This window comes from Cnephaeus nilssonii (assembly GCF_951640355.1).
Source record: "Cnephaeus nilssonii genome assembly, chromosome: 14".
Taxonomy (NCBI): Eukaryota; Metazoa; Chordata; class Mammalia; order Chiroptera; family Vespertilionidae; genus Cnephaeus; species Cnephaeus nilssonii.
Genome location: NC_137085.1, coordinates 56654641 through 56669548, shown reverse-complemented (window position 1 = coordinate 56669548; position 14908 = coordinate 56654641). Strand labels below are relative to the sequence as shown.

General features: G+C 35.3%; 1 protein-coding gene across 5 annotated transcripts in view; it reads left to right on the top strand.

Moving 5' to 3' along the window:
- The window catches only part of ZDHHC21 (zDHHC palmitoyltransferase 21), a 69877-nt gene that overhangs the window by 36972 nt on the left and 17997 nt on the right, over positions 1-14908 (top strand). For all 5 annotated transcript variants that reach the window (XR_013814499.1, XM_079790215.1, XM_079790214.1 and 2 more), the window contains exons 7-8: positions 5478-5594; positions 14622-14665. Coding sequence is in view for 4 of the 5 variants with exons in the window: in XM_079790215.1 (XP_079646341.1) it covers positions 5478-5594; positions 14622-14665 (161 nt within the window). In the remaining variant the exon portion in view is untranslated. The remainder of the gene's footprint in view (positions 1-5477; positions 5595-14621; positions 14666-14908) is intronic.

Here is a 14908-nt window from a genome sequence, read left to right as displayed (position 1 = left end):
ATATACTAACTGCATTTAATGTTATGGGGAGAGTGACAGAAGGAGGAAGGAAGGGAGAGAATTTCAATAAAGGACATGCTGCCAATATTCAAAAGAGGAAAATAAATAATGTTTATTTAGCAGAACAGCCAGCTTTTCAGCTAGGAAGATACATTATTGTTATTCCAATGAGCTCATATCTAATAGTGTTGCTAGGGATTTGATGTCAGATATCTAACCATGTCACAGAATTATTTGCCTAGTTTTTTGGCTAATAAAGAATAGAAATATCTAGAAGACCTGGTTGCAGATAGCTTGCATATTGATAAATCCCTTTATAATTTATTTTAATATTTTATATAATCAATCTTAATGTATACTGAATACTTCTGTTATTTATTGCTATTTATAAAAATATTTTAGGCTTTACTCAATAACCTTTGGTGTGTTTTTTTTCCTTTCTTTTTTGGTACCTAAGGTCATTTATTCATTGTGTCACTTTAGAATGGCTGTGATTGGTGAAATATGTAGTTAACATTTTGGATTTTTGACAATAGTAGGCAAGAATAGCCAAGAATAGTGTGGCTTTAAGATGAATACGAAATGAAAGTTATTTTTAACGCTAGTATGAAGTTAATTTGGCTTTTTGTTAATGTATCCTGAAATGCTAGTGAGATTGTCCCTTGGTAACATTTTTCCCTTTTATTTTTGGCTTGAGAGGAATAAGGTCAGATATATAATTATTTTATATTTGTAGGCGAAAACAGTTTAAGAATACCCTGTTGTTCAAACAATTGTCAATTCTGTGTTTCAATATATGTCTGTGCTTTTAGTGACAAATGGAACACAAAAACCTTGTAATAAATTAAGACATTGATCCCACTAAGCCCCCTATCACCATTGTTAATAAACATAGTGCTAAGAATTCTAGCAAGTGAAGTGAGGCAAGAGAAGAGAAAAAAAGAAGTATAACTTCTGAAAGAAATAAAACTCTCATTACTCTTAGATGATATGATTATGTAAATGATTTATCCTTAGATCTTCTTGGATTTTTTTTTTAGAATGTTTAAGAAGTGTGACTACACATCAGTATTAAAAAATTCTATTTCTGTGTGCTAATATGTACTTCTTTAGAAAAATGAAATTAATAGCAAGACTATCTATATATATAAAAGCCTAAGCAACTGGGACGCCGGAACGCCCAGAATGACCAGAACAACTGGTCGCTATGACACGCTCTGACCACCATGGGGCAGACACTCAACACAGGAGCTGCCCCCTGGTGGTTGGTGTGCTCCAACAGACAACCTCCCCTGATCCCTGCCCCTGCCAGCAGGCCCTGGCCAGCAGCTGGCAGCTGGCAGGAAGGCCCCAGCTGGCAGCCGAAAGGCCCCGATTGGCCCTGATCACTGGCCAGGCCTAGGGATCCCACCTGTGCACGAATTTCATGCACTGGGCCCCTAGTTTATAATAGAATCAAGAAACAGGAAGTTCCTGAAATAATTCTGACAGAAAAAGTGCAAGATCTCTAGGGGGAAATTGTGAAGCTTCATGGAGATATTGTTTTTGTGTGCATGTCTGATTGTGTGTTAGAACTTGAAAATCTAATTTAAAAATATTTATGGAACTATAATTTATTTAGAATAACCAAGACATTCATGAAAAAGAACGAGATGGGATGACTTGGTTTACTAAGTATGAAGCGTTATTACAAAGCCATAGTAACTAAGATATGTGTCATTTGTACGGGGATAAACAAATAAATCAAGAGAACAGAAAAAAGAGTCCACATCAGACTCATGCATGTATGGGTGCTGATCTCTGAGGGAAGGGCAGCTTTTTAAATAATCTGACCTGGCACAACTGGGTTTCCACATAGTAAAGATAAATTGAGACCCCTATGTTTCACTGCTCAAAAGTGTAAACATCAGCTTAGGTGGATTATTGACCTAAATGTGCAAGGTAAAGCTATGAAGTTTTCCAGGGCTGTAGAAGTTAATATAGGAGAATGTCTTTATTATCTCCAGGTTGGGAAAGATTTCTTGAACAGGAAATAAAAAGCACTAGAGGAAAAGATTGATAAATTGGACTGTATTAAAGTGAGAAACTTGAGGTTATTAAAAGATGCCATAAAGACAGTGAAAAGGTAGACTCAGAATAGGAAAAGATATTTGCAATATGCAGCTGTAACACTGTAGTATCCAAAATGTATGAAGAATGAATCAGTAACCTTTTCCTTTAGGGTAGGGATGAGGGAGAGTGATGGGGAAGGAATGCACAGAGGAAAGCCTCTATGTGGTTTCAAATGTTCTCATTCTTGAAACGGTGGCGTCACTTTCCTCTAACTTGAACTTACGTTTTATGCATTTATCTGAATATAAGCACATTTCTTAACAAATGAGAAGAAATGAAAACAAATAGTTATTATGTCAGTTTGCTAGGGCTGTCAGAACAAAATACCAGAGTCGGGGAGGCTTAAACAACAGAAATTCATTTTCTCACAGTTCTGGAGGCTGAAAGTCCAAGATCAAGGTGTCAGCAGGTTTGGTTTCTCTGGGGGCCTTTCTCCTTGGCTTGTAGATGGCCACCAGGTCGCTGTGTCCTCACATAGTCTTTCCTCTGTGCATGAGCATTCCTGGTGTCTCTATTTCTAAATTTCCTCTTCGTATAAGGACACCAGTCAGATTGGATTAATGCTTACCTTAAAGGCCTCATTTTAACTTATTCGTCACTTTATAGGCCATGTCTCCAAATATAATGACATTCTGAATTGTGTTAGGAGAGACACAATTCAGCCACAACACTGATTATGTAGTAAAGATCTTGAATAGTAAATGGGTTTTTGTGATTTTGGATAAATTTTCCCAAGCCAATTTTTGGATTAAAAAAGTCCTATATCTAAAAAACAACAAGTAACATGGAAGTAAAGGTGCTGTGCTCTGGAGAACTGTGCTAACAGACTCACACTGTGGCCATATATATTGCCAAATGTGGAACACAAAACAGCAATTTCAAATTAAATTAAAGTATCTTTTATAAATACTCTTAAATATAAGTGTATAACCAAATGAGTAAATGATAGTATAAGCAGAAATTTTAATCTCATCTTCATCCCTACACTTATAAATTCTGGTTGGCAAAAAAAAAAAAAAAAAATTTAAGTCTGTTTCACTGGGAGAAGAGAGGATGCATTTTATTTGGTCATTTATTATATTTTTATTACAGTGAGCTCTATTGTAACACAGTTTTTGTATTCCTAAAATCCACTCCACTGTGTAAAATCGTGCAGTGAAAACCACAGGGCTTATAGGCAATTGGAGACACAACACTCAAAAACATTGTCAGTGACACTTAAAAGCGTAGGAACCTAATAGAAACAGCAACATAGTTTTATACATGTTAAATACTTAAGAAATACATAAATACTATAATGAACATGGCACTTTACCCTAAAAGATACCCAAAGTTTTCTTGGAGAAGTGGGCATTGGAAAGGTTGCAGTGTGTCAGTTGTTGTGAAGTGAAGCGGGTCACCTGAAATTGGAGGGTAAGTTGAAATAACAGATGTAGATGAGTGTGGCTCATGATAAATTGAGGTAGCTGATAAGTGACTGGAGGTATGTGTGTGTTTTGTGTATTTCTATATGGCTTGCTTTAGCTGGCCGTAGTGATTTTTGTGTTCATCTAGGGTTTCTACAGGTAAAATCATGCATAAGCAAACAAAAATGTGCTCAAATTATTGCTTAATCGTGTTGGAACATATTTGTGTTTCCAAATAGCAGAACTTGTTAGATGTAATTTTAAAAAAATCATTTGTTGCCACATCTTGTTCTCTTCACATGTTTGTAAAGATTCTGCGTGGGCTCTTTTTACTGAGCTTTTGAAATGACTGCCTAATGTAATACTACATACCACGTTAAGTGTCTTGGTGTATTTTAAGTTTTTTCCAGGCTAATGAATTGAGTAACTTGGGAGTGGAATCAGATTTTTGCTTAAGTCTGGTGGGTAATCACTGTGATACACAGGAAAACATCAGTTCTTTTGTTTCAAGCAAGTGCATTATGTTCAGTGGCCGCCTGGCTTTCATTATTGCTACCAGAATACCTTTAAACCATAACCTGAACTAATATTATAAAAGTGTGTGGTTGGTTATGTTTGGGGGATCCTACCCATTCATTTCTTGCTTTTATCCACTGTGGCTGTTTTATATCAAAGTTTAGCAATAACGGGTTTCCTGGGGAAGTCTTGTTCTTTCATTCTCTCTCACTCCTCTTGCATATCTGGTTGGTAACAGTGCGGGCACATGAAATGCTACCCCTTCGTTTTCCTGTTTTTTGTTTTTTTTACCAGTTTTTTGTTTTTTGTAACTTTTAAGACCCTTACGTTGACCCTTACGTTGATGCTTGAACCACACAGAAAATCAACTTTATTTCACAGCATTTCCATTCCCCTTCCCATCGAGGCATTTCTTTGTTTTCTTAGTCCTCTGTGCATGCATTCCTCTTATAGTATACTAGAGGCCCTATGCACGAAATTCCCTGGCTGCTGGCACCAGCTTCCCTCTTGGCACCCGAGAACCGGGCTTCCCTCGCAGCCCCAGCTTCGTCCGGAAGGTCCTCTGGAAGGACATCCGGTCTAATTAGCGTATTACACTTTTATTATAGATCATACTGTGTTTTGCAAAGTTGGGCTGTCTCTCTGAATAAACTGCATATTTCTTGAGGGCACAGACCATATTTTTATCATTTTTTTCTATATAGCAGAGTATTTGCAATGCTGGTTAGGTGAGTAGATGGTTGAATGAATGAAGTGAGGTTGAAGAGAACTGTCCATATGATAATTTACTCTACCCCTCCCCCCCATTTTGACTAAGTTACATAATCTCTTGGTTCTTGGTCACTTGATCTTAAGGGTTTTTGCAGTGCAATAGAAAAATTTACTTTTGTGGAACCAGTGATTCTATACCATCTGTTTTGTATTTTGGAGGTTTTTTGCTATAAATAGTGAACAAGCATGGCTGATTTGCAACCTTTGGGTTGAGGTTTTTTGGCACAATAGAATAGTAAAATCCTATTTTTAATCTTGCTGCTTTGAAATTTAAAACAAAATATATTGATTAAATGAAATCATCTTAAAAGGGATGAGAGTAATTCTTTTAAGATAATAAGGAGAGCCCTGTCCAGGTGGCTTAGTTGGTTGAAGCATCAACACAAAATGTTGTGGGTTCAATTCCCTGTTGGGGCACATGCCGGGTTGTTGGTTCGATCCCCGGTCAGGTTGCATATGGGAGGCAACTGACCCATATTTCTCTCACATTGAGGTTTTTCTCTCTACCTTCCTTTTTCTATAAAATCAGTAAAAACATAGCCTCAGGTGAGGATAAGTAAATGAATACATAGATAATAAGGGGGAAATGTTACGGCTCAATTCTTGATTATTATTGCAACTATATAAGTAACTTCTTGAATTGTTTTTAAGACTTACTTTTTCTTCTTATAGGACCTCTTCATTGTTAGACATGAATTGGCCATAATGAGACTAGCGGCCTTTATGGGCATTACTATGTTAGTTGGAATAACTGGACTCTTTTATACTCAACTAATTGGCATCATCACAGTAAGTATATTTTTAATGTAAAATATTATATTTATGAACATATTTCCTAAGTATGAACTTAATTCTAAAATGTTACAGAGAGTTTAGAATTTAAAGGGGAAAATTACCCAGAGTCATTTATCCCCATTTCCAGAAGCCTTTGTAATTTTAGTTATAATCAGTGTACAGGGTATACATACAATTTTTCATCAGACCTTTAAAATTTAGCATAAAATATTTTTATATAGCTGTAGACTCCATAAGTAATCTTTCCCCTGTTGATCAGGGTCAGTGTGCAATTATTGTTTTCTATATTACAAAGAACATTACTTTGAGGAAATGGAGTTACTGATAGAAACATTTTATTAGTAATTAAATATTTTTTTGCATGTACATATTAGCTAAATGGGATTTAGCACAACAGAAAAGATCAAAAAGTGTGAGAAATATTGAGTAAGAACTTAAAAGTTTGGCAATACATGGCATTGCAAAAGATGTAGGGTAAACAGACTTTTTCATATATTGGTTGGGGTGTAAATTGCTATATCCTTTTTGAAGGACAAATTATCAGTGTCTGAAAATTTAAAATGCATAGTCCTTTCTCTACAAATTTATTCTATAGAGACTATTTAAGTATATGTAAATAAACATGTAATTTAAAAAAGATCTTCATTATTATACTATGTATAATGTATGTATTATATATGAAAACTTAAGTGATTATCAGAATGTATTCAGTGAAAGAAATGTATAGTAAGAAAAAAACACATCAAAATTTACTATAAAGCAATAGTATTCAAGAAAGTATGGTACTGGCATAAGGATAGATATAGTGATAAATGAAATGGAATCGAGGATCTGAAGTATACACATATACTTATGGACAATTATTTGCAGTAAGGGTGCCAAGACTGTTTAATGGGGGAAGGTAAAGTCTTTTCAAAGAAATGCTGCTGGGACAACTAGCTATCTACATGCAAAGGAATAAAATTAGACCCTTACCTCACGCCATGGACATATATGAACTCAAAATGGATCATAAACCTAAATGTAAGATCTAAAATTATAAAACTCATAGAAGAAAACATAGGAGCAAGTCTTGGGTTAGGTAGTAGTATCTTAAATATGACACCAAAAGTGCAAATGACCAAAGAAAAAAATTGATAAATTGGACTTACTCCAAACTTTTGTGATTCAAGGGACATTATTAAGAATGTGGGGGTGGGAAGGGGGCGGTGAGAAAACAGTTCACAGAATGGGGGAAAATATTTGCAGATCATGTATCTGATAAGGGACTTGTATATAGAGTATATAAAGAACTCTTATAACTCAATAATAAAAAGACATTCTAATTAAAACATGGGATAAGGACCTACATGGGAATTTCTTCAAAGCATATATGCAAATGGACAATAAATACATACAGAGATGCTCAACATCATTAGTCATAAAGGAAATGAAAATCAAAACCATAATGAGGTTTTGACTTTACACACACTAGGATGGCTATAATAAAAAATACACTAACAAACGGTGATTCATAATAAAGTGCTTATAGAGTAGTAATTCAATCATAAAGTAATTCACAATTACAGTAAACCCTCGATTTTGCAGACCTCAATTTAATGGACTTCAGATTTAACGGACTGAATTTCCAGTCTGTAGTTCATATGTGAAAATTAACACCCTTTTAATTTTAAAATGCTTTTAACAAAGATTTGCTTATAATTAAATTAACAGGGTTTTGTGTTTGTTATTCATTTACTGCTATTTTTAACAAAATTTAGCGAATAAGATAAAATAATTAGAAATTACTTAAATTTAAAAATAGTGGATTTCTAATCTCATTTTCAAGGTTAGAAGTCAACACAACCGGATGTTTCTGTGGACTAGACTGATCTTAAGCCCAATTTTAAAGGATTATCTTTGATTATTTTTAGTTTTGATTTTAAACAGGATTTAAATATATGTGCTTGTATATTTTTACTAAAATTAATATTGAAGTTAAAGTGTTTTCAAAGCAATCAACTTTAAAGGGAACAGATTATTCTAATTATTCTTAGACTGTTTAGTCTTCTTTTTTTTCTGTTTCTGAATGAAATGGATAGTGATGGTAGTTATTAATGTAATTGATGTCAGAATTTCTTATTGAGCAGTAGTTCACACACAGCCAAGAATAGTGTCCATCTGACAACCACCAATACTCATGGTGCTGGGTGATTGTGTCAGTCATGTTTCCAGTCACTGGGCTTGGAGAGAGTTAATCAAGAAGTGCAGTAACAGCTGGCCCAGCTCTTCTGGCGAGGTTCTGACAGTGAGCTATTGTACGTGTGACAGTGCTCTGACAGTTTCTCTGAATGTTGTATACAAGCATTTTTGTTTTCTGGGCACCGTGGAGTTTATATAATAGATTAAGCTTTTGGTGGGGTCTCTGGAGCTTAGTGTTTTTCTCAGTTGTGGTGAGGTTTGGGGTAGGCTGGGGAAGATGTACTTACTGGCAGTTTTGTAAAAGGCTTTAAATTCTCAAAGAAAAAATTGAGCTTTTGCTTTTGTCTCACAGGTACTATTGTTGGACTCTGCTTGAATTACTAAAGGTAGCTTAAAGCAAAGCTTTTACAGTTAAAAGGGGAAAATGTCTTCCCCCCACCCCGCCCCAGTACTGGCTCATGGTTACCTAAATAAATACAGAAAGAATTACAATGCAGGGGTAACTTAATTTTAACTTGGTTATGTTATGCAATGAAAAGTATCTATGTTCACAATGTTAAATTAGTTTAAATGAGATTATCTATTAAATACCATTCTCATTAACAGACAGTTAGTGGGTTTACCTGCCTTTTAATATATACCCAGAAATGTAGTTCTGAGATTATTAAATGCTTATAGTTAAATTTTGCCAAGTATCCCACTGAATCAATGAGGCGAATTAGCAGCATTCAGTACAATCTCTGTGCAAATTATGTTTGGTTTACTCAACTCCAAACCAGCATTGCGTATTTGGAAAACAATTTAAATCTATTTGTGTAATAGTGTAGGGGAATAGTGCATTTTAATTTTCTTAAAGCATTACTAATTGCTTGAGTGATTAAATAGATGTTTTCTTATTTGGTTAGGAAGCTAAACACTTACGAGTTTTCCTTTTACTTGCAGTTTTCCACACATTGGTTTTTAATATGACTTTAAAACATTATAGGATTGGAGAAAACAGTGACTTGTAGATTTTCTCTCTGTCATATTCCATCAATAGGTTAGTTACTCCCCATGTCCCAGCCAAAGGAGCACATTCGCTCATCTTACTTCTATTGATAACCAAAAATCTTACTGAAAGTATAATTTTGTATTAAAAATGTAAGAGTAGTTAACCTATGTGTTGATCACAAACATAATTTTTCAGCTGTTCCCAGTACTTAGTGTAAGGCTTATTTATACAATATATTAGTGTGTGTAATCATCCTCTCTGGCATCCTCCATGTTTCTGTAAAATTATTTCTTGTAAACTTGACTGATTTCACTAGCCTGTAAGCTCCTGATGCTAAGGACTATGTCATAATAGTTACTTAGTAAATTTTTGATAGATGGGTTAATAAGTAAATGAATCTTGGCTTATGTACTTAGTACTTGGTTTTCAACTAGGTTGTAAGTCCCTTGCGGACGTTGGATTTTATTAGCATAGTCTCCCACAGTCCTGGTCATTTTAACTTTTATGATAAAATCCACGCTTTTATTTAAAAATAATTTTTAAAAATTGCATCCTGATAGAATTGAGATACTGTATCTCCAAGCATTTTCAGAAAGTATTTAGTAGGCAATATGAAATAAGAATGAGGACCGCCATTTATTGAGTAGTTATTAAGGGCTCTAACGTATATTAACTCCTTCAGTCACTGTAAAAGACCTATGAGGTAAGTATTATTATTTGAAAATTGAGATATACAGACTTTTAGTAACTTCCCTAAGGTTTTATATAGCCCAAAAAGAAGTATGGGAATTATTTTGGAAAGAGATTTTCAGTGACTATATACATGTAAGATCTCCTGTCCTCTCACTTTAGTTCCATGATTGATTAAATCCTTATGTGAATTTCAGATTTCTAATAAACTATATAGCTGGCCCTCTGTTGGAGATGGATGCCTAAAGAACCATTTATTTCAAATGAGGGATAGCGTGAGTTCTGGCTTCAGAGGAGGGGAAAGAGCTGATAGTATCAGGAAATGCTTTCTCTTTGCACTGCTGATATAAATTAAAATTAAGGAATCATGCTATTTCTGTCTGTGTTCAGTTAGTTTAGTGCTGCAAACATATATTCAGTACTCACTTTGAACAATATATACTGGTAGATGCTATGGAAGATGCAAAGTTAAATGAGCTTTTTGCTATCCGAATGTGGATCAGAGGTGCTAGAAAGCCAAGCAAAAGTTTATCTTAGAATTAGTAGAAATTAGTAATAAATAAAACAGGTATACAATCTCTAGTTCTGAAAAAAAATTTTGAATAGTTTATTAGTTCAATTTAAATCAACAGAATCAGGTATGTACAACAGCGTTAAAAGCATTGACAAGACCTATAATAAGAGCAAAGAGTGCAGGCGATGACTGAGGTAAGATTGAATTGTCTTCGGGGAGGTTTTCTGATAGAATGTTCTTACTTTTTCAAGTCTTCAGTTTGGCAGGTCTAGAGACTCCATTTTGAGTTTTGCGCAGTGGTAGTAGCATAGCTAATGAGGTTTATCCGAGGTGCAATTATTACAATTGAAAATGTTGCCAGAGTTAATGAGGCCGAGAAGCAGTGATTCTTGCTTCCAGACTTAAAAGTGATAGTTATAGATATAAACCAGATTGTCACGTGTGTCAAAGGACTCTTTACATTCTTCCTCCCTATGACAACATATATGGCAAAGTGTTGGTGAGAATGAACTCTAAGCAGGATAAGCTAGTTGGATGGATTGTATCATCCAAGTATCTATTTCAAGAGGACTAACTTCTCAGGTCTGTCAACCAGGAAAATTCTGGTGATAAATTCTTCCTCTTTGCTCCTCCCACTCCTAACTTTTCTAGTAGGCAATGAGTACCTCCCTCTTATTTTCTGCTAGGAACTTTTCCCCTTCACTTTAGATATAATCTTATTAGTTAGGATACAGCTTTTTTTTTAAATAATCATATTTTCTTAGGCTGAGTCTGAAAGATAATTTCTTAGGGTAAGGTCAGCCATCAGGAAAATTATATAGTATTGATTGATATAAGTAAGGCCTACATTTCTATAAGTCTTGCTTTTTCTAGTTTATTCATTTTTTTTTTAGAAAATAAACTTTCAGTTTCTAAAAATAGGAAAGCATTCTCATATCTCTTAGTTATGCAGGCTGAAGAAAGTCTTAGCTATTTGATCATTAGACCATAATCAAAACATAAATATTTCTCTGGAAATAGATATTCTGATTGTAGAGAGCATAAAATAAAAATGTTTCATATTATTCCTTGAAGAATGAATTTTTCTGGATAGCTGAATTTTACATATTCTCCTATATAATAAAGAGGTAATATGCAAATTGACCCTCAAACCCTCACAAGATGGCCGCCCCCACATCATCACAAGATGGCTGCCACAAGATGGCTGCCCCCATGTAGTCACAAGATGGCTGGTAGGGAAGGGCAGTTGGGGGTGACCAGGTCTGCAGGGGAGGGCAGTTGGAGGCGACCAGGCCTGAAGGGGAGGGCAGTTGGGGGCGACTGGGCTGGCAGGGGAGGGCATTTGGGGGTGATTGGGCCAGCAGGGGAGCAGTTAGGTGTCAATCAGGCTGGCAGGGGAGATCAGGCTGGCAGGCAGAAGCGGTTAGGGAGAATCAGGCAGGCAGGCAGGCAGGCAAGCGGTTAGGAGCCAGCAGTCCCAGATTATGAGTTGGACATCCCCCGAGGGGTCTCATATTGGAGGGGGTGCAGGCTGGGCTGAGGGACAACCCCCTCCAGTGCACGAATTTCATACACTGGGCCTCTAATAGCTAATAATTAATAATTTATATTTATAGTCCTCCATAAGGATAGCAGTTATCTTATTTGTCATTTTCTGATGGCCACCAAAGGCATTGAATCTTTTGTATTGAATGGAATTAGTTATGTGCACCAAAATCTATTTTAATTAGTCTTTGTGTGTTTTTCCCTATAATATTACATATTTCCTTGCATTATAAGCAGAAAAAAGAATATCAAATCTGATTTGGCAATTGGAAATAGCTTATGGTTTTCCATGTTCTAACCAATAGTAACTTCTTTCTTTTCTAGTTTGCTGATTCTGTTGTGCTTATGACTGTGATAGCATAATAAATTCTGCTGCTCTGAGTATGTGTGCAAATGTCAGTGCAAAAATTTTGTGACATGTTTAGTTGTTCACATACAAACTGTACTTTTTTCTTATATCATAACATGATTCAGGATAGCTGAGTTTCAGAGAGGTAAGCATTTGCTATTTCTAGAGGAAAAAATAGCCTTATATCTACCCTCACTAATAGTGTTCATAAAGTCATGATAAATGTCCCATCCTCTGATAAAATATCCATCTGTTTATGATGACTTAATAGGCAGTAGTCTACTATTTTCTTGAACCAGATTCTAGAAAGATGTCAAAAGCACTTGAAAAGAAAAGCTTTTCCCATATGAAGTCTAAATCCAAAGTCTTTAACGTTGATTCTTTCTTTTTTTCTTAATATATTTTTGGAGGAAGGGAGAGGGAGAGAGAGAGAGAAACATCAATGATGAGAGAGAATCAGATTGGCTGCCTCCTCCACACCCCCCATTGGGGATTGAGCTTGCATCCTGGGCATGTGCCCTGAATGGGAATCCACCCGTGACCTCCTGGTTCATACGTCGACACTCAACCTCTGAGCCACGCAGGCCAGGCAAAGTTGATGCTTTTTTTTTTTTTTAATATATTTTATTGATTTTTTACAGAGAGGAAGGGAGCGGGAGAGAGTTAGAAACATCGATGAGAGAGAAACATCAATCAGCTGCCTCTTGCACACCTCCCACTGGGGATGTGCCCGCAATCAAGGTACATGCCCTTGACTGGAATCAAACCTGGTACCCTTGAGTCCGCAGGCCAACTCTCTATCCACTGAGCCAAACCAGTTAGGGCAAAGTTGATGCTTTTATAGCCACAAATAAGTTCCTCAAAGTTGTAATCAGGTTGTAAATTTCTACATAGTAAAAATTTCCTGTAATATTAGGCTGATCTTGTAATTGCTTTTTTATCCTGAAATAGTTTCCTTTTTAAAAAACATATATTTTATTGTGTGTTTTTTTTACAGAGAGGAAGGGAGAGGGATAGAGAGTTAGAAACATCGATGAGAGAGAAACATTGATCAGCTGCCTCCTGCACACCCTCTACTGGGGATGTGCCCGCAACCAAGGTACATGCCCTTGACCGGAATCGAACCTGGGGCCCTTCAGTCTGCAGGCTGACGCTCTATCCACTGAGCCAAACCGGTTAGGGGTAGTTTCTATTTTTAAGTATTATCCACAACTGCAATTTTAGTCCATTTATATGTACCTTAACTAATAGCACTTGACTTCTTATCTTTTTGTTTTTGTGCACAACTATCTCAGTTGTTTTGGAACAACCTGTCACCCATCAGTTCTAAGACACCATTAAAATTACTTGTCACTTTCTGTACAGATGTGAAACCAGAGGCTCAGTTTTCCTTTAAGTCCTTAATCAATGCTGTCATGTATTTGCAGACTCTGTTTTCACAAAGTAAAACATTATTTTGAGGAAATTATGCAACAGAACCAAGAAAGGTTCATTATAGGTAGAATTGTCATTGGATATCATGAATTTCAAAGCATAATAGGAAAACCAATTAATAGAGAGTATGTAGCTAATCTGCAGTCTTGTCCCAAATTCCTAGGTAACCTGGAAATAAAATTCTGTTATTGGTTACTTAGACATCTTAAAAAAAAAGATTATTTTTTTTCTGTATATGGGCTAACTGTAGTTATTCTACTGTTCATGTGTAAGAAATTAATATTATCGCTAATTATGTAACTTATATAAAGAGTCTTTTAAATTGAAGGTGCTTTTTATTAGTTTCATTGGAGGAAAGTTTTACAACCAAAAAAGTTCTTGGGATTGCAGTTGAAACCAGAACTATTTGCATGAATAGTACTGCTTAATAGCAGTACAGTCCACCTGCCGTATGTGAGCAAGCTAGTAGAGGGGAAGAGGAGAATAACTTCTATAACTTTCTGGTATATTTAAAAGAAGCTATTTTCTTTTATACTACTTTAAAGTATATTTAAAACGTAAATATCTAAACTAAGATTATGTACTTTGTTTTGATTATTATTTAGATAATCAGTTTCTCAATCTAATGATAGATCTGTTAACATGAGTTGAACCAGCATGTCTGGAAACTACCTTTTGTTGGTTGACTTGTTTTTCTTATATGTTCGTTAGAGCCTTATATAAAGCATATAATAAGAAATTGTATTATTATGAAGAGGCTGATTTTTCTGTTGGAAAAAAGGAAATTGTTTTTTCACCAAAGGACTCTGATGAGCCCACTTCACTTTCAGAGCACTGGGTGTTGTGGTGTGGCAGGTGCAGGGGCCTTGTTGAATCTGTGTCTTCTCAGAAGTGCAAGCCCAGCAGCACTCTTTGGCTCTCTGTGCATTAGTGCCTTTCATTTGTCATTTTTGTTATTTATTTTTTAATGCATATTCATGGCAGTTGAATTAAAAATAGATACTGGACTTTTAAAAGAATTGTCAAGGAAGCAAGTATAATAAAAAATATTACATTAATGAAGTGATACTCCTACAGTTTTTGTGAGGTTTTGTAATTGAATAATATTTGTGGAGTGGGAGTACAATGTAATTTTGATTCTGTTTTTTTCCAAGGAATTTCAGCAATGTCTGTAGATAATTTAGAAATCGTATTACTCATGTATAAACTGTTTAAATCTTCAGAATATTCTGTGGATATGGTTTTAAAACATTAAAAATTAATATAGAATAAAGCCTTAATAACTTTGTTCTGAGTATTTTTCTTAATTTTTAATAGGATACAACATCTATTGAAAAGATGTCAAACTGTTGTGAAGAAATGTAAGTATAAAAGTGAAGTCTATAGAGTTCTTATTAAAAATGGAAACAACTGGCCACATTTGAAAAAATGTATGCATGTAGAGGAAAGATAATAGAACGATGTTTTTTTTTCTTGGAGCCTTGTCTAAGGCCTCAGCTAGGCAGGCATAACCCAGTCTTACATCTGGGGTCTTCTAGCTATGCTAGTTTTCATACAAAATAAGTACTGATCATTCTTGTTACTTGTCTCACTAAAGTAAGTTA